Source organism: Orcinus orca, chromosome 3, assembly GCF_937001465.1.
Source record: "Orcinus orca chromosome 3, mOrcOrc1.1, whole genome shotgun sequence".
Lineage (NCBI taxonomy): Eukaryota > Metazoa > Chordata > Mammalia > Artiodactyla > Delphinidae > Orcinus > Orcinus orca.
In genome coordinates, this window is record NC_064561.1 from 52,294,583 (window position 1) to 52,317,329 (window position 22,747).

The 22,747-nt window shown below is 46.8% G+C and overlaps 2 protein-coding genes across 3 annotated transcripts in view; both read left to right on the top strand.

The window, feature by feature from the left end:
• ADAM19 (ADAM metallopeptidase domain 19) overlaps positions 1-22,747 on the top strand; it is an 88,778-nt gene that overhangs the window by 21,469 nt on the left and 44,562 nt on the right. For both annotated transcript variants that reach the window (XM_033407916.2, XM_033407915.2), the window contains exons 4-5: positions 12,350-12,428; positions 17,693-17,769. In XM_033407916.2, coding sequence (XP_033263807.1) covers positions 12,350-12,428; positions 17,693-17,769 — 156 coding nt within the window. The remainder of the gene's footprint in view (positions 1-12,349; positions 12,429-17,692; positions 17,770-22,747) is intronic.
• Positions 1-22,747, top strand: part of MED7 (mediator complex subunit 7) — a 358,603-nt gene that overhangs the window by 7,097 nt on the left and 328,759 nt on the right. The window lies entirely within an intron of this gene.

Here is a 22,747-nt window from a genome sequence, read left to right on the forward strand (position 1 = left end):
AGCTCTGGGTTACTCATTGGGAATTCTTAACTTCCTTTCTCTCTTACCTTCTCTTCCTTCATTTAGCAAATATTGTGCGTGCCAGTTTGGTGGCTGGCATTGGGCTAGGTCCTGGGTATTCCTGGAAGAGTAACGGCAAGCAAACACAGCTTGCCATCATGAGGCTTAGAGCTTAGTGGAGGAGAGAGATAATCCAACCATTACTGAGCAGTCTGGGACAGGCTATGTTGGGGGAAGTAGAAGGTACCATGGGAACATGGGGAAGGGGAACCTACCCTGGATTGAGGGCCTGCGAAGGCTTCTAGGAGGAAGCGAAGTAAAAGGAGAAGTAGGGTGGTGGTAGAGTTGTGGCTTATACGAGGGGGATGGGTTCCACGCAGGGCAAGTAGCAGGAACAAAGGCTCTAAGGCCTTTGTTGATGATGAAAAGATGTTCTTTGTGGTTAGAGCAGAGAGCAAGAGGGAGGAAGGAAACGGTGAGAGAAGAGGTTGTCCAGGTAGGCAGGGGCGAGTCCTCGAAGGGCCTGGTAGGCTCCTTAAAAGGATTGGGTGTGTATCTTGAGGACAATGGGGAGCCGATGAAGAAATTTTAAAAGCCAGATAGTGACAGCATCCAAAGTGCATGAGAGAAAAATTACTTAGACTACAGTGTGGAGGATGGATTGGAAAGGGCAAGACTGGCGATAGTAATAAGACCCATTCTAAAGCTTTATTTTAATCTGAGGGGGTAATTATGGTGATCTAATATAAGGAAGTGGTTGCAGATATGGAGAGAAGGGGACAGATTCCAGAGATACTTATAGGGTGGAATCATGGAGACTGGGAGATGGGTTGGATATGAGCTGAGGAAGGGGATGGATTCAAAGGCCAATCTGAGGTTCCGGGCTTGAGTAAGTAGCAGGACAGTGGTACAAGTCCCCGTGTTTGTCCTTAGTTTGTGGTGGGACCTCGGATAAGCCACTTCTTAGATCTTTAGTTTTCTCATTAGTTGAAGGTAATAATCTCCAGTCATCAACTCTGGTGGTGGGGAATCCACTGATAAAATCTATGTGACAAGTAGCATCCTATACTCTTTCCGTGACCCTAAAAGTCCTGGCAGAAGCGAAGTCTGTCCTTACCCTGGTTATCTCTGTAATTTGCACCCTTACATAGACTTCCCCCCTTATCTACAATTCTGAGCACTTGATTGATCTCCCAGGAACTGGAGAGGCCTCGCTGGGGGTCTCCCTTCGGGTTCTCAAACCAGCTTTTGTTGAAAACAATGATATCATTGAGTGGGTGGAGCTGGGCCAGGCTTTCCTGAGCCAGTTTAAGGAGAAATGGGTCTTTATGACTTCTGTACTTATGGCTCCCTTCCAGTCCTCTCCATGGCTCCCATGTGCCCCACTGCCCCCTTTTCCTCCTTCTTTTACCCCCGAGGTTACGGGTTTGCAGGAAACTGGCGGCCCCCACGTTTTCTCCTCTTGCATCAGTCTCCCTGGAGAGAGGTCTAGATGGGCCAAAGGGGCTATAATGACTGCATTATATCAGGCTTGGTTTCTTTTTCCAAGGCCGCCCCCCTGCCCCCCTTCCCAGGAAAGGAAGGACAAGTCATGGAAAGGGATTCTTTTGGAGGAAGACTGGAGTGCTAGAGAAGGAGGAGATCTAAGTGTTGGGAAAGATGTCAGACCCCTTGTATTCTAGAAACTCTTGATCTCTTATCGATGCTGGCTTTGGGGCTTGGGTAAGAATGTGAAGGTTAAACTGGCCTTTCAGTTATGTGGTGATAGGAATATGGCTGTGGAAGAGGAGATCAGCAGTGTTGAGGATACTGAGTTCCTGATCCCTAGGCGGCCCTTTCTCTCTGTGCTCAACATACGCGCATGCGCGTGAGCGCACACACACGCACGCTCGCACGCACGCACGCACAGGCACCCCTCCTCCGAAGCTGTGTAGGCAGCTTGTTAGGGGAAATTGGAAGTTGATTGCAGCTGTGGTTTGCAGCAGTTCTAGGAAGGAAGGATAGGTTGTAATATAGAGACTTGGTTTCTAGGGACCAAAGAGTAATACCTACCTTCTGTGTGGCCTGTTAGTGTTTGCAAAGTACTTTCACAGATGACTTTGGAAAGGAGGCAATAATTTTCTGTCTTCCTTTCTAAGTTCTCGGCTGGGTACCCTGTAACAAAAGAGAAACAAACAGAAGTTTATTAACATGTATACATGGGAGATACCCAGAGAAAAATGAGTGACACAGAATTGAGGCTTCTGTAGCATCTTTAACAAAGAACAATAAGTTTGTAGAGAAATGGTAGGAAAAAGGAAAGAGGTTTTAGGCTTCTAAAGGCCGTACACTGTGGGAAGGTAAATATTTGGGAAAGGATAGATAAAGGCTAGTTTTTAAAGTTTGTTGTGTGGATTCCTCTGGTGCCGTCTCCAGGCTGACGGGGTCTAAAGTTGTCTCTGGTGATTAACTTTTGTCCTTCCTGGTAGAGAGAGGAGGAGGGACACCTTTGAGAACTGATGACCCGCTTTTAGGCAAATAGGAGGGCAAGGAGCTTTTCTTGTATCTGCTTCTTCTCAGTTGCCTTCAGCTCAAAATGATCCTTATGCTAAAGTGGCATGTCTGGGGTGGCAAAGCTGCCGCCCTTCAGCCTCCTCTCGTCTTCATGAGCGAGATGCCATGCGCAGGGCAGGAAAGCTGTGCTTGCCTCCTTCACGTCCCCCAGCACGGTGCCTGGCACATGATTGGCCTCCATTAAATATTTGTGGAGTGGGTGTTCCGAAGAGGCACTGCAGCTTGGCCAAGAATCCAGAGCAAATACGTGATGAATTCAAGCCAGGAGGAACTTGGTCTTCCCGAGGCCATGTGCCCCGCAGTTTGTACCATATTATGCTGCTTAAAAAGCGTTCATTGATGAGTTTGCATGAACATCCTTCCTCTCTGCCTTTTGGGAGTGTCTGGATGGCCTAAGTCTTGGCTTATCTACTGCTGATGCTGATGTTTAGGTAGCTTTCGTTCATTTAGACTGACGAGTTTAGAAGCCAAATATAATTCTGTGATGTTGGGAAGTTGCTTTTGCTCTTTTTCAAATTTTTCATCCATGAGAATGGAATGGGGGTAAGCACTGAACAGAGAGGGTGACATGTAAAGATCTTTTGTTGCAGTAGACTCTGCCATTTATTCAGCAGTCCCCCTCCCCTCCAAAAAAACTTTATGGGAAGCGTATGAGGCAACACATAGAGTGAGGGAAAAGCTGAAGGACTAGGGCTTGAAAAGGACAGGGTCTAGGAATTCATAGAGAGTCTCTTTGAAACTGAGCAGGACCCTGTGGGGCTCCCGGGCACGGAGGCCTTTTTGTTCCCCATTTCTTGTAGGCAAGACTCCAGCCTCCATGACCTTCCCTGAGTTCCAAAAGGCAGATTCGAACAGCTGCTAATCAAGGGAGGAGCAGCCCAGAAACCGCCTGAGGCGAGATTAAAGGGACCCGAGAAGCTCATCAAGATTAGGAGACCTGAGACCTGGGATTAAGGGAGTGCAGGCCTGTGTGTACACCCTGATCTTGTCAGCGACCCCACCCTTGAACCACTGTTATAAAACCCCTCATCAGATCCAGGTTGGGGACTTCTCTGGTGGCGCAGTGGTCAACAATCTGCCTGCCTGATGCAGAGGACATGGGTTCGAGCCCTGGTCCGGGAAGATCCCACATGCCGTGGAGCAACTGAGCCCGTGTGCCACAACTACTGAGCCTGCGCTCTAGCGCCTGCGAGCCACAACTACTGAGCCCACGTGCCTAGAGCCCGTGCTCCGCAACAAGAGAAGCCACCGCAATGAGAAGCCTGCGCACCACAAGGAAGAGTAGCCCCCCACTAGCTGCAACTAGAGAAAGCCTGTGCGCAGCAACGAAGACCCAAAGCAGCCAAAAAAAAAAAAAAAAAAAAAAAAATCCATCCGGATTGGGATACATGGTTTTCAAGTGTAGGAGCCTGCTGTGGTCCCCTTTGCCTGGCACAGCAGTAACACTATTCTTTCTACTTCACCCGAAACTCTGTCTCTGAGGTTCGATTCAGCATCAGTAAGCAGAGGCTGAGATTTCAACATCATCTTCAGGCACCACCAATGGTGTGTCTCAGCTCCAGCCATTTTTACCGGTGTCACTCATCTAGAAATTCAGTGAAATGAGACCTGATTGTCCTGACTTGTTACGACTGACTCCAGATGGGCCCAGTCAGCATGCAGCAAGAGGGGAACATTTCTCTAAATGTAAATTTGGCACTGTTTTCCCAAGAAAGTAGCAGGGCTGCTGGGCAGTGCAGGACAACGTATGTCCACTACGTTCTAGGAGGACTTTCCCAGTTCTAACCTTCCTGACTTGTGCATTCACTGTGATTTGTGCTTTAGGATGCTAAGAAACATTGGTCAAGGTTTATCAGAGCTACTGGGATATTTAATCAGAGCCTAAAAGGGACCAAGAACCCACATTTAGGGTAGGTTGGTTTGTGGTCTTTGCTTTTTCTTTGTTTGCTTTTATTCGTGGAATAGCCCACCTACTCCCCTTTTTCTAAGCATATTTTCATAAGTCCTGTGATCTTAGAGATTTCTTTTCTTCACTTTTCCTGTGTCTTATCCCCAAAGTTTATCTGTACAACTGAACCATTGCCTCTTGCATTGGCCCTTCCCTTCACGTTAATCTGATAACTGTGGTGATTTACCAGAAACTTGTTGCTATCGGAAATGGGTTTGGTTGCTCGTGGTAACTGGTTTCCACTTCTTTATTTTTCTCAGAAGTAGTAAACATAGTACCCCATTTCCCTGAACTGTTCTTATCCAATTCCAATAAGTGCCTGTAATGGGTACTTTACAGGACACTGCAAAACAAACCCGTAAACTCTTCTTGGGTGAGCCATTTGGAGGGCCTCTCGGGTCCCTGACAGTTAAGCATCTTGATCCCAAGAGGTCAGCCCTATTTGCACAGAGAGGTTACTCCATCTTCGTGGAGGCAGCCAAGAGCAAGGCCTGAAGAGGATTAAATAAAGACCCTGCTGGTCAGAGGAGTAAACAGTGCTCATCCAAACATCCTTTGGTCGACAACACAAAAGCAAAACACAGGACCAGGGCCTGGTCGGAAGGGTGCCAGGTCTCGTGGGGACTGGGAGAAGATGTAATGGGATGCGTTTGGTGACAAGGAGTGTTGATTTAATGCATTGTTTGGACACTTCCTTAATAGAAGATTAAAGACAACATGCTTCGGCTTTATGCCAGGCTTGTGGGTGGCACCATCTTGCTTTGCGGCATTGCTTCTGGACCTGGGCCTCTAGCAGCGATGATGCTTGCTCAAGTGAGTCCTTGGAGTAGGAGGAGATCTCCTACTCTTTACATCAGGAGCAACCTTTAAAGTTCCCCCTTCCTTAAACTTTCTGTTCCCTCAAAAAGGAATGCCTCTGCCTGTGGGCCCCTTATTTGGCTTTAGGGCCATGCCTTTGGCATGTTGGTTTGTTTCCATTCCTTTGGAGTCAGAGGTGGAGTGAGCACTGCTTTGGAAATCTTGGTTCTGAGACAGCTTGAGCTGTCTCTTCTCCCCTTTTCTTTCTTGCTCTTTGAAAACAAAAGACAACAAAACACTACTTATTGAATTTGTTATTTTGTCCCAAATATGGGCAGGCACTAGCCATTACATGAGAATATCATTCTCTGCTTTTCAAAAGCTCTTCCCAATGTCTGCCTGTCCTGGGCATCACCATTTCCAACTGATAGAAAGGGAAACTGAGGTTGAATAGCTTGTGATGTGTATAGTATCACCTTGCTAGTTAAGAAATATGAATATTAAAATTTCTGAATATACCCAAAAGGAGAGAGACTAGTATTATGAACTCTCAGAAGCCCATTATCTTGGTTAACAATTACCAAGTTTTACCACATGTGCACATAGATAGTCCTGGAGAAAATGTTAACTGATATTTGTAGAAAGAAATACTTTATACTTTGCAAAGATTTCTTTCACATTTATTCATTTTATTTAGCAAATATTCATAGTCAGACACTCTCTTAACATTGTCTAGCAACCCTATGAAGTAGATTCTATTATTTCCCCCATTTTATAGATGAGAAAACTGAGGCACAGAGAGGCTAGCCGATTTGCCCAAGTTCACAGAACTCATAAACGTCCTAGCTAGTATTTGAATGTATTTTCTCATTTGATCCTCTCAGTGGGGCTGTGAGATCATAATTATCACCCTGTTCATTTTCAGTCTAGGAAAAAAAAACAGAATTTATGTGGCTCAACTGAAAACAGTTCTCATACAAATACAGATAGTGAGCGTTTGTCAAAGTTTTGGTTAATTAATGGGGAACCAACAAAATGATAAAACTGGTTTAAAAATTGGATAGATAAAGGAAACATATATATTTTTTCAATAGTGAGGAAGGAATGCTGAGATAACATTGCTAAATTACATACAAAACTGGTTAATATTCTATGGGCAATAAAATCATAACCTTGAGAGTTATCTTTTCTGCTAGATGGAAATCATTTGTATCTCTATTGTATCTTATTAGGGTTTTACAAGTTAACATCTGATTTTACAGAGTTTTACAAGAGCTGCCCTAATTAGTTGTAAATAGTCTTTCAAAGCTACATTTCCCCCCATGGAGTCCAAAGAACCTTAGAGCTCCCAGAGCCTGTGATTTGACGGTGCTCTTGTATGACATTGAAAGGCATTATGGTGATCTTTTGCCTCATTTGCAGGGTTTGAAATGACAGTCATGTAGAGAGTAATGCAGCTGGTGCTCGAACCAAACCTTTCTGAGCCCGGGACTTTCCCTCTAGGCTGTGCTGATATCATCTTTAGATTTTGACTGGGTGCTTAGGAGGCTAGAACTAAGAAAAAGAATTAAAAATGTTAAAATTGGTACAGCGGAGAATTCCCAGAGACTGAAAAAGTATCACCTGGAAAAACTATTAAAAATATAGATTTCTGAGTCCTTCTCTAGAGAATGTAATTCTCAGTGGGGCTGGGATGGGGCCTGGGATTTTATATTTTTTAACAGCATTTCCGGGTGTGGTGTTACTGGGCTGAGTCCCGTTATGACAGCATTGTAAGTATAAGTGAGAAATGAAAGAGCCTTATGTTATCACCCGCATGGATGGACAGGGTGAGGGTGAGGCTCCTCCAGAGAAGATAAGAGGGACCAGCAAGGCTGTACCTCCCAAGCATCACCAGTGTATAAGTGCCCCCAATACTCCTGAAAGAGCTAGATATGGAGCAAGACCTGGGAGAAGGAGGAGTCAGTAAACATAGCCGCTGGGATGAGCAGAGTGCTGTTTGTTTATGCTGAGCATATCTGGGTAGGGTTGTTTTTCAAGGTAGTTTGGAAATTTTGACTTTGTCTTCACCCATTTGCTTATCTGAAGCAGCATGCTGGATGGGGCGATTGGACTCGGGAAGATGTTTTGCAAATTTTAGTCCTGCTGCTTCTCTCTCCCTAGAGGGGGTTTTAGAGAAGCTTAGAGAAGCATTTGAAATTAGTCTGACAGTGCGTAGTCCTTAAAGGGACGGTTCTGGATTCGAAGGCTGTGAGCCTTAGGAAAGGTGGGTCAGGGCTGTTGGAGCTGCAGTGTGTTTTGGGGGGTGTGGCTGCGTGTACAGTTACCAGGCCACCAAGGGCAATTCTGTTGTCCCTCCCTGGAGAGTGACCTTATGTTTTATGTCCAATATTTGGGGGACAGCTTATTTTCCCAGCTGGGATGCAGAAGATACAAAGATTCAGAAGATTGCTCGAGGACTTTGGGGTCTGGGCAACCTGAGTTTCACCCAAAGGGAGCACTGCAGTGCCGGCTGCTATTAGCATTGGGATGATGTGTGATCTCTGCTTGCCTGTGGGCTTGTGAGCCTTGAGGGCATGGGTGGGAGGCACTTCTTCAGAAATTGCTTTTCCATCAAAGCCAGAAAAAGGAGGGGGCAGGGTGGGAAATCTTGGACAGTCCTTCTCTCTTCCTGGATGCACATCACTCACAACTCGTTTCCTGAAAATCCTAGCACACTCCAGTGGTGAGAGACAGCTTCCTGCAGATCTGCTGAGCCAGCCCCTTGTCAGAGAGGAGATGAGAACAAGATGTGGTTGGAGAAGGGGTGGCTGGGCTGAGCTGGGCTGCTCAGTGGCCCTGCAGCCCTGTCTCTGAGGGGATAGTGTCTTTGGTGCCGAGAGCAGCGCCAAGGCACCACCAGGGACTGGAGGCATAGATGGGCCTGGCTTGCGGCGATGGGGAGCGTGTGAAAGCAGTGTCTTGTGAATCGGTACAATTGCACAGATAGTGGTGATGGAACATGACCCTTCCTTTTGCTTTTAGAAGGAAGGATGACCCTCCTGGTCAACATCCGCAACCGCATTTGGGGAAAGGGTTGTTATTAAAAAAAACAAACAACCCCCCCCCCCCAAAAAAAAACGACCCCTGACGTCCTTACATGTCTATCCTCTTTATCTTGCCCTGTGCTTTGCTTACGCCTACGGGTCTTCTCTGCATGTATTCACATCTAAGACCCAGGAGCCTCCTTTTTGTGGCATCACATGTTCTCAAGGCTGCTGTCATCACCGTCAAATTGTGCTTTGGACTACTGCTGGCAGTGCTTGAGTTTTATGCTTCTACCTTCTAATAGAGACGGAGCAGAGAACTGCTTAAAAAATATGGTCTGGCCCAACAGACTTGGCTTTGAAACCCGGCTCTGACACTGTGCCATGACAGCTTGGACAAGTTACAGTTCCGAGGTTGCAGTGTCCTCCTAGGCATGTTGTGAAGGTGAAATGCTTTCTCACTTAAAGGCATGTGAACTGTTTTGATGGCAACTTTTCAGGGTTTCTTAAGCTCAGAATGATCCAGGGTGTGGTGGAGGTAGAAGGGTGATGGAGGCTTGGGTAGTGAGACAAGTGGATATTTCTGAAGTTTGCCTGCTTTAAAAGTATGTTGAGAACTCGTGGTCTAGGGTGGTGGTTCTGCCCGAGACTCACTCAGAGAGTTATTACAACAACAGATGGTTGGGCTCCAACCACAGAGTTTCTGTGTGCAAGGATGTTTGCAGTGGGGCCTGGCAATCTGCATATATATATATATATATATATATATATTTTTTTTTTTTTTTTTTACAATCTGCATTTTTAACTAGTTCCTAGGTGACGCTAATGCTGCTGGTCCTGAAAAGGGCAGTTAGGTGGAAGAGGGAGCAGACTGTTTCTTGTAGATTCAGCAGACAAGAATGAGGCCAGTGGGTGTAGGTTACAGAGAGAGGTAGTTTTTGGTTCAGTGTAAGAACTTTCTCTAACTATTTTATGTGGGTGCTCTCAGGAGCTCCCTGTCACTGGAGATGTCCAGTGCCGAATGGCCATCTGGCAGATTCCTACACAAGGTAGAAGATTCATTCATTCGTTCATTTATTCATTCATCCACTTTTTCCACAGAATAAACCTGCCTGGTACTAGGAGCTGGGGAGAAGCATTGAACAAGGCAGCCGTGCTCCCTGCTCTTAGGGAGTCCACAGTCTAGTGAGTTTGGCTTAATGATTCCTGAGGTCCCTCTCAGCACTGAGGCTCTGAGAGTCCTATGATGACAGTGGCAGAACTCCTGAATAAGAAGGTGCAGAAAGATGCTTACCCTTCTGAGGATGTGTGGCCAAGAAACGACCAAGAATGTGGACTCCTCTGAGGTTCAGTCTGGATTGCTCTCTTTGGAGCATCTTGGTGTCACTGGATGAATATTCCCCCCCCACTAAGGCTCAGAAGAGGCTGGGAGTGTATTTTCCAGGAGTGCATTACTGTGGGAAAACTCACGTCTCCCTACTGTCATCCAGGATGGACTGTTAAATTCTGAACTCCTGACTCGCCGTCCATTATGCAGTCTGTGAAAGCAGACCAAGGAAATGGGCTGCAGGAATGAGCTCATTGTTTTTTCACCTCTCTCAAGTGATATACTGGGGAGTTAATGGCTGGGGGGAATTGAAAGGAAATAGGTAAATTCCACCAGTTTTTCTGGGTTCTTCCCATCATAATCCCTGTTGAAAGCAATAATGATAATCACTAACCTTTACTGAGCTCCACTCTGAGCCAGGACTGGTTTTAAGCTCTTTTCATGCATTATGTTATTTTACTCAGATGACAACCCTGTCAAGTAGAAGGGATTTTGCAGAAGAGGAAACAAAGGTTTGGAGAGGTAAAACAACTCGCTCATGGCCATAGAGACAGTACATGTCAGAACTGGCACTGAAACTTAGTCTCTCAGACTCCAGACCATGTTCTAAGCTCCTAGTATGCTCAACGACTCACTCATTCATTCATTCAGTAATTAGTTAACACATTCTTTCACTGAGTACATGTTAAACACCAGTATATACTGGTGAGCAAAACAGCTTGGCCTCTGTCCTCCTGGGGCTTACAGTTTATCTCCCTCAGACAAATGGGTGACTCTTCCCTTCGATCCCTGACTGGTTAGATGCTACGGAGGAAGAGAAAGGGAGACAGAATCTGGCAAGTTAGCTACTGACCCAAGCTTTCCATGTGAATTGGAGTTTCTCTACACAAGCTGGGTTTTCTGTTTTGCTTTGTTTTTACATCTCCCTGTTGGGTTTCTTTTCTTCTCGTCCGAGCCAGCACGTTGAAGGGCTTGACATAGTGCAAGAGACAACCCTTGTGGCATTTGCCTTCCGACTGCACTCTTTGGGTGGAGGGGAATCTGAGAGTCTGGGGTCCCGGAACTTAGAGCCGGAAGTGACTCCGAGAGACTCTGGAGATCCTCTTCAATGACCCTCTCTTGTGGGAAATGTCACCTCTTACAAAACCAGGGTGGTCCCTGCAGGTCCCTTTGGCTTTCTATGCTGGCCTCAGCTTGTATCTTCTTATTTAAAAAGCAGTTTCAAATTAGATTTTCTGTTTTCAGAATAAAAACATGATAATTATTCTTTAAGATCAACCAGTTTTTCAGAAATATTATACAGCTTACATTGTGAACATCTTCCGTAATTCCCTGAGATAACCACCATTAACGATGGGCGTGCCCTCCTCCAGCTGTTGTTGATGCATGCACTAGTGTGTACTGCTGTTACTTTTTCATTAAAAGGGATTTAAAAAGTACATACTTTCCTGAAATTTATTGTCTTTATCTAACTCCATTTTAGACATCTTTCCACATTAGTAGATATAGATCCACTTAATTCTTTTTTGTTAGATTTCAATTTTTAGTGGTGCCTTCCATTACAAACTTTGCCCCCTGACCACGATTTTCTTTAGATTCGTTCTGCTTTTAACGTGGCTGAGCTAGTTGAAGCGTCCATTTGGCTCTTTTGCCTTTTAACTTTCAGGGAAATTCTAAAAGCCTTATTTGAGGTCACCTTGCCTTTGGTGAGGGATTCTTTTTGTTTCGTTTCTTTTTTTTTTTTTTCTTTTTCTTTTTTGCAGTACGGGGGCCTCTCACTGCTGTGGCCTCTCCTGTTGCGGAGCACAGGCTCCGGACGCGCAGGCTCAGCGGCCATGGCTCACGGGCCCAGCCACTCCATAGCACGTGGGATCTTCCCGGACCGGGGCAAGAACCAGTGTCCCCTGTATCGGCAGGTGGACTCTCAACCACCGCGCCACCAGGGAAGCCCTGGTGAGGGATTCTTAACCCCAGCTGCAAGAGGTCTGTGGCAAGAGAGAAACCAATGTCCAATTTTAGGAAAGAAAAAACAATATTGGAAGGGTAACACGTAAAACTACCAGGTCTCAGGGGATCTGAACCACTAGGTCTCAGAAAAGATGGGCAAAGGAAACTCCTGGAACCCATGCAGCAGGAACAGGAGAAGATGAATAGCTCCCATTTGTTAAGTTCTTGCAGCATTGCTCCATTGGCTTGGCTCGCGCCGAGGGCCACCCTTGGCCAAGGCCAGGTAGGATACCTTGACTGACAGTCTTACCAAAACATGCAACAGGGAATAGGGGTTCCCTTAAAGAAAAATTGGTGTGCATATACCAAAAGTTGGTGGATACGTTGGAGAAATAATCAGTCAAGGTACACAATAGGGTCCATAGACCCTGGGAAATTTTGTGAATGTGTTTGCACATGTATTTTCCCAGGACCCAGAACGAGTTAAGATCTGAGATAACTGCTTTTGTGGTCAACTCTATCTGGTTGTGGCTGACTTAAGCGATGATCCCAATGAACACAAAGTTCATAACAAACTTCACTCTGTTTTTCTTTTTATTCCTTGAGCCGTTCCATAGGACTGCCTAGTTCCTTCTGTGTGGAGACGCTTGGGGTGGCTCTACCAAGTTTAGTTAGAATCACTGGCTGCTGTTCCCAGGACCGTGAAGTCCATCATCTAAGGAGACAAATGCCTGTTTTTATTCTTTTCAGGCACCTTTTTGCTCCAGCCTACACAGAAACCCAATATACTCCAAGTGGCAACCCTCGAACTACCACCCTGAAATCCGAGGTAAGTTCAGGTCAATATCTGTCAAGCAGATGCCCTATCCCAGACCCACCCCTAGGAAGTGAGGAGATGCTCAGTGGAGACAGTCCCTCCCCTGAAGAAATTGTTTCCCTGACTGAGACCCAGGGAGTGAGCAGGAGACACGAAATATGAATTTGTTGTTTCGTAAGCGTACCCTCCCGTTTGCTGGCTAAAATGGTGAAACAAACAATATTTTAAGCAAGTTGCATCTGATTAAAGTTGATATAAATCATCGTGAAGCATACATTTTCTTTGCTTTATGTTAATTACCCACATACTAACAAAAGTTTAAGTAAGAGAAATGATTTACTGGTAATCCTGTCATCTCACCCAGTCGGGTGTTTGTTTTTTTTTTCATATGGACATGTAAGGTTTTGTACTCTGCCTTTTTTTTTTTTTAAGATGTTGGGGGTAGGAGTTTATTAATTATTTTTTATTATTTATTTTTGCTGTGTTGGGTCTTCGTTTCTGTGCGAGGGCTTTCTCTGGTTGTGGCAAGCGGGGGCCACTCTTCATCGCAGTGCGCGGGCCTCTCACTATCGCGGCCTCCCCCGTTGCGGGGCACAGGCTCCAGTCACGCAGGCTCAGTAGTTGTGGCTCACAGGCTTAGTTGCTCCGCGGCATGTGTGATCCTCCCAGACCAGGGCTCGAACCCGTGTCCCCTGCATTAGCAGGCAGATTCTCAACCACTGCACCACCAGGGAAGCCCTGTACTCTGCCTTTTTAATGTGGTTTTAGGATGTGAAGATTTTCTTATTTTGCTGCTATCTTCATATTGGGTATTTTTCCCCTCCAAGTTGAGCTTGGCTGTTTGCACAGAGATTTGTCATTTAAAAAATGATGTTTCAGTTTTAGTCTTTTAGTTTGCTCCACCACACCATTTGGTCACTGGTGGACATTTAAGGTCATGAATCATACACATTTCATGGTTTGCTAGCTTTTCCTACAGGGCACCTTTTAGAATTTGTAGGATTAGAGTGGTGGTTCTCCACTAGGAGTGATTTTGGTTTAAATCATTTCTTTTCCTTAAATTTTTGTTAAATATGTTGGTAATGAACATAAAGCAAAGGAAATATGCTTCGTGATGATTTATACCAATTTTAATCAGGTGCAATTACCCTAAAATATTCTATTTGTCTCTTTGACTGTTTTAGCCAACAAAGGAGGGGACCCTTGGCAATTTGTAGGCACAGTTTGGGTTATCATGACTGGGAGGTGGATGCTACTGGCATCTGGTGGGTAGGGATGCTGCCAATTACCCTACAATGCACAGGCCAGTCCTCCACAGCAGAGAATTATCTGGCCTCAAATGTCAATAGTGCCCAAGCTGAGACATTCTGGACTTGAGTGACCCTTCTGAGACTCTGTGCCAAAGAGCAGGGGTGAAGGAGAAGGGAAGACAGACTCCAGCAGAAGGAGCAGTCTTTTGCCTTTGGGGCTGGATGTCATGGGCTTTTGTGGTGTGCGTATCTGGGGGGTGTGGTGTGTAGGCAGCACGATGGGCTCCTCCCACAGCTTCCCATGACCCTGAGGTTCCCACGTGATCCAGTCTCTACAGTAGCCCTGCCGGAATGCAAAAGCCTAGAAGACAATGACAGCCACTAACAGTTGTTAGCAGCACAGATGAGTTTATCAGATCACCCCTGAATGAGGAGAGGGACACAGGACAGTTAGGTTTCGATGGGTCTAAGAGGTCTGTAGTAACTCGGTAGCTGAGGGGTTATGTTGGACTGTTGGGTGTGAAGATCAGGGCTGCCTTCTTCACCAAGACCTTCCTGGGGTGGGGGGAGTGGCTGGTGCCCACGGGAGGCAAGTAGGCTCTGTCTTCTCATCTCTGGGAAGGCTGGCCAGCTGTGGCTCCACACCTTCTTCAAGGCCCCTTGGTTGAAACTTCTTCCTCCCTTGAGACTTCTGTTCTCTGTCTCCAGCTCGGTGGGGAAGGGACAGACATGCCTCAAAAGCCCCTCGCCATTATGACCTCACAAAGCACCCTCCTCTGGGCTTGGCTTCTGCACTTCTGTGCTGAAGAATGGGTCTCAGTGCTCTGAGTTTGCCATGAGCTCATGCTTCCTGCTACGAAAGCCCCCTCAGGGTGGCCCCCTCAGGCTGAGAAGCTGGGAAGGAATGCGATGACTTCATGGCTGTTGTGTACTTGTTCTTTGTGCTCTCAGGGTTAGGCAGAGATGTTGTGAGGGCCTTTGAGAAACAGAGGACAGTGAGAGAACTTCCCCTCCCTCCCAGAGAGCCCCTCCTTCCTGAAGGTCTCGTTGACTGAAGCACAGAAGCACATCTCGCCTGAAGCATGGGATGCCTCTTTGTTTTCTTACATCCCCTGCTCCTGGGCTCTTGCAAAGCCCCCCACCCAGCCCCAGGGGGCTTCCAGTCAGCTTTCTTACTTGGGAGCTGAAGACTCCAAGAGAAATGGGAATGGAATAAACCACTTAGCCTCGCTTGACCCAAATGTTGCGGATCACACTCTCCTACCAAACTTGGCCAGGGGTAGTGGGATTTGTGGGAACCTTATCCAACCCATTGCTGGGCCTGTGGGCTCCAGCCCTGATCTAGGTCAGATCACTGGGGGAATGGTCTGTGAGTGTGTTCCAGTAGAACGAGTTGCAGAGTTTGGGGTCTGAAGCCAGGGTTTTAGTCTTGGCTTTAACTAGCTGTGTGACCTGAAAAACCCTTTTGACCACACTAGTGTTGAGTTTCCTCATCTGAAAATTGGATATACTAAGATCTGACTCTCAGGGCTGTGGAAGGGTAAGATGAATCACTGATTTTTATGGGAATTTATAAACATCTCTTCCAATGCCACATCTTACATATGAGGAAATTGAGGGGAGAAGAGAAAAAGGAACATGCCGAAGTCGAGATAACCAGTGAGAGGCAAGGCTTAGACTAGTACCTCAGTCTCCGTTGGTGCTGGAAGATAATAGAGCTTTGACAAACTAAGTTCCATGCACTTTGCTGGGTCTGCTTTTGCTAAGAGAGACAGAGCATGGAGTCTGAAGTCAGGCTGCTGGGGTTTGAATCTCCACTTTGCCGTGTGGCCCTGTGAATGACCTAAAACCTCTCCAACTTTTAGTTCCCCCTTTTAAAAAATGAGAATAAGAGTATCTACCTCATAAGGCTGTGGTCAGAATTAAAGGAAAAAAACCATATAAATTGTTTATCCAGGAGCAAGAGCTGGGTGGATGTTAGCTCTTACTGTTAATAACAGTAAATGGCAGGCATTATCATCACGTGCGGTGATGTGTGTGACAGCCCTTTGTAAAGTGTGCTGCACTATACTCATGCCTAGAGCTGAGCAGAGGGTGGAACCAGAGAATGTAGACGAATGGGTTAGCTGTCTCCTGGGTCACATGCTTGCCCGCTGGGGACCAAGGAACAACCACAATCAAGTGTGGTCCTGGTGATGGGTCACTCGGACTGTTGTTATGTAGGTGAATGCCAGAGATTCCCAATTGGCCCTGCTCTGGCCCAGGACGTTGGTGGGGAAAGATAAAGCTTCTGTGTCTGCAGCTACACAGTTTACATCCTTCTTAAGCCCTTTTTAAGAACCTGGCTCTGCCCTGGAGATTCTACCTTCTTTCTCTTCGGACCAGCTTATCTCTTTTGACCTTTTGGGAAGAAGCTTGTAGGAATGTGTCCCTTGTTATCACCCGTTGGTGTGCTGGGAACAGTCCTGGTTTGTGTCCGTCTGTCTGGTTTAGCACTTTATCACTCTCAGCGGGGTCCTGGTTTGCCTCATAAATGCTCTGGCTACCCTACTTATCAAACACTCCACTGGCACCTCGAACTTTATTTCAAGCCCTTCTTCATGATTTGTAATTATCTTTGTATGGCTTTTAAACTAATATTGGCTCTCACAAGACCCTAAGTCCTATGAAGGCTGGAGCTGTGTCTGTTGCTCACTGTTGTGTCTCGGGGCCTAGTCCTGGGCCTAGCACAGAGTGGTTTGTAGCCATGAGGAATCCAGCCGGGTTCGGAAGACCAGATGGCCGTGAGATGCCCTGGCTAGAGAGCAGCAGCAGACCTGCAAGCGTCCATGGACACAGGTGCCAAATCAAGTCTGCTCCAGGCGGGTAGGGATTCAAGGGGAGCAGGGAGGATGGGGGATAGACCAGTGCCATCAACTTGGAGGTTTAAAACAACAGAAATGTGTTCTCTCGTAGTTCTGAAGGCTAGAAGCCCAAAATCAAGGTTATGCTCCCTCTGTCGTCTCTAGGGAAGGATCCTTCCTTGCCTCTTCCAGCTTCTAGTGGCTCCTGGCCACGCTTGGTGCTTCTTGGCTTCTAGTTTTGTCTAATCTCTGCCTCCGTCTGCACATGGCCTTTCTCTTTGTGTGTGTGTGTCTCTCTGTGTCCTCGCTTCTTTTTATAAGAATAGTAGTTCAGTATTGCCTCATCTTAATTTAATTACATCTGCAAAGACCCTATTCCAAATAAGATCACATTCTGAGGTTCTGGGTAGACATGAATTTTGCGGGGGACACTGTTCAGTCCTTACGGGGGGTCAAAGATGTGAGTCTAGTGGGGAGGCAGGCTTTTGAGAAGCCAGTGTTTCCTGTGGCCAGCATCGTGTCATAGAAAGACATCTGAGGGACTTCCCTGGTGGTGCAGTGGTTAAGAATCTGCCTGCCAATGCAGGGGACACGGGTTCGAGCCCTGCTCCGGGAAGATCCCACATGCCGCAGAGCAACTAAGCCCATGCGCCACAACTACTGAGCCCGTGATCTAGAGCCTGCGAGCCACAACTACTGAGCCCACGTGCCACAACTACTGAAGCCCACGTGCCTAGAGCCTGTGCTCCACAACAAGAGAAACCACCGCAATGAGAAGCCTGTGCAATGCAACGAAGAGTAGCCCTCGCTCGCTACAACTAGAGAAAGCCCGCGCGCAGCAACGAAGACCCAACGCAGCCAAAAATAAATAAATAAACTGTTTCTCTGAAAAAAAAAAAAGAGATCTTAAATCCCGGGTTCCCCAACTAGCAGTGAGACCTGCGGCAAATCTCTTCGCTCCTCTGAGCCTTAGCTTCTTCATCTTTTCAGTGAGGATGATGGCATCCACCCTGTCCCACCGCCCAGGAACATTGCGAGGGTCAAACAAAATGGTGGCTTAGAAAGCTCTTTGCAGGTTGTAAGCTTAGGGTAGCTATATAATCATCCCTGACTTTCACGAGACGCTAACGTTGCCATGCTTATCAGTATCCTGTGGTCTGACCACCCGCTTTCTCCACGCTAGGATCACTGCTTTTACCATGGGACAGTGAGGAAGGCAGAACAGTCCAGTGTCACGCTCAGCACCTGCCGGGGAATGAGGTAAGAGGCCCTGACAGTGCTGGGTGGGGCGCACCTGAGACTCTCCCCAGCAATGGAATTTTTTAAGCTAAGCGGGGCTGGCCTTGGGCAGGGACTTTGAGAAGCTGTCTGTTGAGAATGTATGCAAGCCAGCTCTGAGAAGGGCTGAGCTTGGGAGGGACAAGGGAAGTAATCCTTTGATGATGGTGACGGTAAAAATAATAACGTTAATAATAGATAACCCACAGATTCACTGGGGATTGAGCAGACTCTTTCCTGAGGAGCTTGAGGTTTTATTATTATTTAGGTGTGGTGAAGCCCACAGAGCAGGAGACAACTGCCGTTGAAAAGACACTTTATTGTACTCAAGATCCCAGGAGGAGGGGCATGCCATGCTGGGGCTGGGGCACAGGGCAGCACAGGGGTCAGTCAGGAGGCAGACGGGGGAGAGGGAACGTGGGCAAGAGTCTTTATTGTGGTTTCTGTGGAAAGGAACAGGAAAGGCAGGGTAAGCAGGCTTAGGATTGGCTAGTTTGAATAATTTTGGTGGGATCTGGGGCATGGGGCTGTCCCTAGTTGTCTGGTACCTGGCCCTGGGGTGAACAGGCCCGGGGAGGTGGGCAACCCAGAGAGAGAGAAGCCCATTGGAAAGGCATGCTGTGCTCACTGGTGAGTTACCATCTGTAGGAAGTGGCTAACCCTGGGGGCAGGAGCAAGGTCCCAGTGTCAAAGCACCAGGATATAGGAAATAGAAGACATGGTTCATACACTTGAAATTGATGAATTTGAGCATTTATTCCCACTTCTCCTTTGCTCTTCTCTGGTAGAAGTGCTTATAGGCGGCAAAAAAGGAAATGGGCAGCTAGTGAAAAGAGCAGGAAGAGAAGGGAGAAGCAGGGATAATCTTCAAGACAGAAAATGAACTGAAAAGTTCCAACGAGGGGGCATGTTGGAAAGAGAGTGACTTCATTCTCTGAGCCAGACGACCTGGCTTTGAGCAAGTAGCAGTTGACCAGAGGGGTGACCTTGGACCTTGATGGTCTCTTTTGTAAAATGTGGATAAGGGAAATATATATCTGTCGTGTTGTGAGGATTGCACGTGCTAATAGATATCTAACGTTTAGAACTGGCCAGTATATACAAGCACTCAGTCACCTCCCAGACCCGTGCTTCCTGGGCGGGACCCGCAGCGGGGCACCATCAGTATCACCTGGGAGCTTGTTCAAAATGTAGTATCTTAGGTCCCACCCAGACCTACTGGATTGTAACCTGTATTTTTACCAAGATCCCCAGGTGATATGTGTGCCCGTTATAGTTTATACCTGAGAATATGTGTTCCTTGAGAATATGAATTCTATCTCAATATCTGTTTCTCTCCTCCAGCCTACCCTGGCGCTTTGCATATAGTAGGATCTATACATGTATGTTGGAGTAATAAAAATCATTTATTTAGACTCTTCCCACCCTCCCCTCCTTTTGGAAAAGAGATGATGATCTGAAAAACCTGTGTTCTAATTGCCTATACTAATTGCCTGGGTTTTAATTGCCTATACTATGTGGTACCTATACCCAGTGTGTTGATAACCTAGCTCTATGAAAACAAAAAGAAAAAAAAGCACTGATATGTAGCATCTGCCAGTATGCTGGTAAAAATATTCCCACCATGACCAATTCGAAGCTATCAACATGATGTTACTGAAGGCAGCATTGGGCAGATATGCACACGTTGGCCCTCATGAGCCAGTAGGAGGTGTTTCCACTGTGTACCCTTCCTCTCTCTTGATCGATTGAGCCAATGATTGTTTCTTTCATTCAGCAAATTAACAGTGGGTGTCTGCTCTATGCCCATGTCCTACACGGGTGGAGGGAAGACAGGCATATAAAAGTAATTTCCTGAGCCCTCAGTTTCTCTTCCGTAAAGTGGGCATGGATGATAGGCATGGTAGAGAATGTTAAGTGCTGTGTTAACGCTACAGCATGCAGACGGGATTATTATCATCCTATAACAGTGAAACCATGCTAAGACTCACCCAGGCTCGCGTGCCAATGTGAGGCCCATCATGCTGCCGATCCCACGTGTTTGTTTATACGTCGAGCCATGTCTCATCTGTAAGGCTTCATGGTGAGCTGGCCGGAGGGGATCAGGCAGGAAACAAGCTTTGGCTGGGAGGCCATAACAGAGGCCCCAAATCCCCTGCTCAAGTGACCTGATTGAGCCTAGCCAACTGGCCTTCCAGTGGTGTTTACGGGCCCAGTCGTCTGCAGTCTGCAAGTGAACAGCATCTGTCCCAAGAAGGAGGAAAGGGAACATGCGGGTGTGACTTGCTTCTCTCTGCCTATTCCTCTGTCCTCTTGGTCTGGGGCAGTGGGAATTTGGCTTGGCCTCTTTGTACATCATTCCCACAGCTGTGCTGATAGGGGGGAACCGGGTGAGCCGTCCATGTGTTTCTATTTTGCACGCTTCCCTTTTATGGGGTCCACCCGCCTTATTTTCCCAGCCTTCTCACTACACACCTTAAGAAACCAAGGGTGTCTGTGGGCCCGACTGATTTAAGAGCTGGAGACGCCTGGCAGATGGCTCGATTCAGACTCTGGAGTAGGAGCAGCTGTAGCAGCAGCAGGCTTCAAACCCGCGGAACGCGGAACACTCCAGTCGCCCCCCACTAAGGCTCATAAAGCGATGCTGCAATGGAAAATCTCCATAGCAATTGTGCTTCTCTCCTGGAAACATGCTCTTTGTGATTGGAGAAAATAGGTAGGATTTATACCAAGTGGGCTCTTCTGGCTGATGATACAAATACAGAGGAATCCAGCTGAGTTTCTAGATTGTTGCTGGGCGTCCTCTTCTCTCCAAAGCAGTTCTTTAGGCTAATTTAATTGAAGAGGTAATACGGGATCATAGTAAAAATACATTCAAATAATACAAGAGCGTACAATGAAAGAGTACGCTTCCTGTTTCCCGAATCCCCCCTCCCCAGAGGCAGCCATTGTTACCAGTTTCTTGTGTATCCTTTTAGAAATCTTCCTTCCAAAAAGGAACATGGGTATGTAATATAATGCTCTGTAATCTTGTTTAGGCCCCTGACCCCTTCGAGAATAGAGTGGCAGCTCTGGATATTTATAAGCTACACCAATGAAACGATGTGGCACACCATTTCCTAGGGGTGTTTAGTGTCCATACTCCCCAAGCCTGTCTCCTATGAAGGACTCATCTAAATGTCCTATACGATGTCTTGTGTGCACAAATGCTTTGCAAATTAACATAAAGTATAAATTTTAGGAGCAACGATTAGTTGTGAAGAAATCTAGACATTACTGGGTTGAGGTGTCCTTGACTGAACCTGTGGGATTTGGCAGACACTGGGCGTGCGTGTACGTGTGTGTGTGTGTGTGCGCGTGCGCACGTGTGTGTCCAACTCACTGTCTATCAGCAGGAGAGGTATTGATTGCAGTAAAAACATTTTTTAAACCTGATTGGTCACTTTGTTTGTAAAGAAAGTGCTTGAAGATTATCATTACGTAACTAATGAGTGTGCTAAACATCCAAATAATACTGGAGCATAAAACTAAAAGAAGTGAAAATTCTTTATCCTGTCCTGCCCTTTCAATCCATCTCATTCCCCATCTGTAATCTGTTGGGGAGTGTACATAATTGAAATACAAAATTATGTGTATATATGATTTTTTAATCCAAGGGAGATTGGTTATAGGGTTATACATACCATTCTGTAATTTGTTTTTTTCTTTTTCCAGTTTAACATTATGTCATAGGCACACATAGATCTAGCTCATTCTTTTAATGGCTGTATAGTATCTTAAGTACTAATGTCTGGCAAGTTTAATTACATAGAAAGTCTTTCAAAGACATACAGTAGATCACCTGTAGTCATCTATTTGATGCATCACTCTTTTTTTTTTTTTTTTTTTGTGGTACGCAGGCCTCTCACTGTTGTGGCCTCTCCCGTTGCGGAGCACAGGCTCCGGACGCGCAGGCTCAGCGGCCATGGCTCACGGGCCCGGCCGCTCCGCGGCATGTGGGATCTTCCCGGACCGGGGCACGAACCCGTGTCCCCTGCATCGGCAGGCGGACTCTCAACCACTGCGCCACCAGGGAAGCCCTGATGCATCACTCTTATAGCAGATCTGTCCTCAAAACCCTGGGGCCCATACTCACTGTGGTTATACCTTACCCCAGGTCCCTGGACTCAGACTTTGTGGGAGAGAGAGGGAGAGAGAGGATATGAAATTAAGAGTGTGCACAGGAGGATGTGTGTGAACGTTATGTGATGGCTTAGAAGGAGCTCACAATTTAGAGTCAAGCGACCTGAGTTTCAGATCTAGCTCCATACCTCCCGGCTGTGTGATCTCTGAGCTTTCCTCCCCGTTTCATTTCATTTCCTCCTTGTCTTTGCCTTGGCCAGCTCAGCTCTCTAGATGATGCCCACGGTGCAGGGGGCTGCTGAGTCCTGGGTGGGAGGCTGAGGGTCGTGTCATGGCTCCGCCCATGAGTAAGGAGCCTGGATGTCAGGAGACCTGGGATCTGCCCCCAGCTCTAACAGTAGGTCACTAGGTGACCTTGGGCAAGTTCCTACTTCTCTGGGCTTTGGTTCCTCTGATCTGAGAAAGCAGGGTAGACAAGACCATGGAAAGGACTCTTCAGTGTAGAAATGTCTGTGCTGCAGAGAGAGTGGGCAGAGTTTCCAGGAGGTGGGGCGCCTGGGACAGAAGGAGCCAGTCCATGCCTATCTGCCCTTTTGCCAAGGAGAGGCGTGGCCCTTTCCCATTTGAATACCTGGCCTTCCTTCTGCAGAACAGATAAGAAATGCTACCTCTGTGTCAAGCATAGAGTAAGCGCTCACAGGGCAGCATCAAGTTTTGTCAGGTGTAGATTCTGGAGCCAGGCAGTTCCTGGTATAAAACCTGACAGGTTGCTTCAGTTCCCTAGCATCAGCTTTCTCACCTGTAAAATGGGAGCAACAATAGTGACATCATTGGTGGA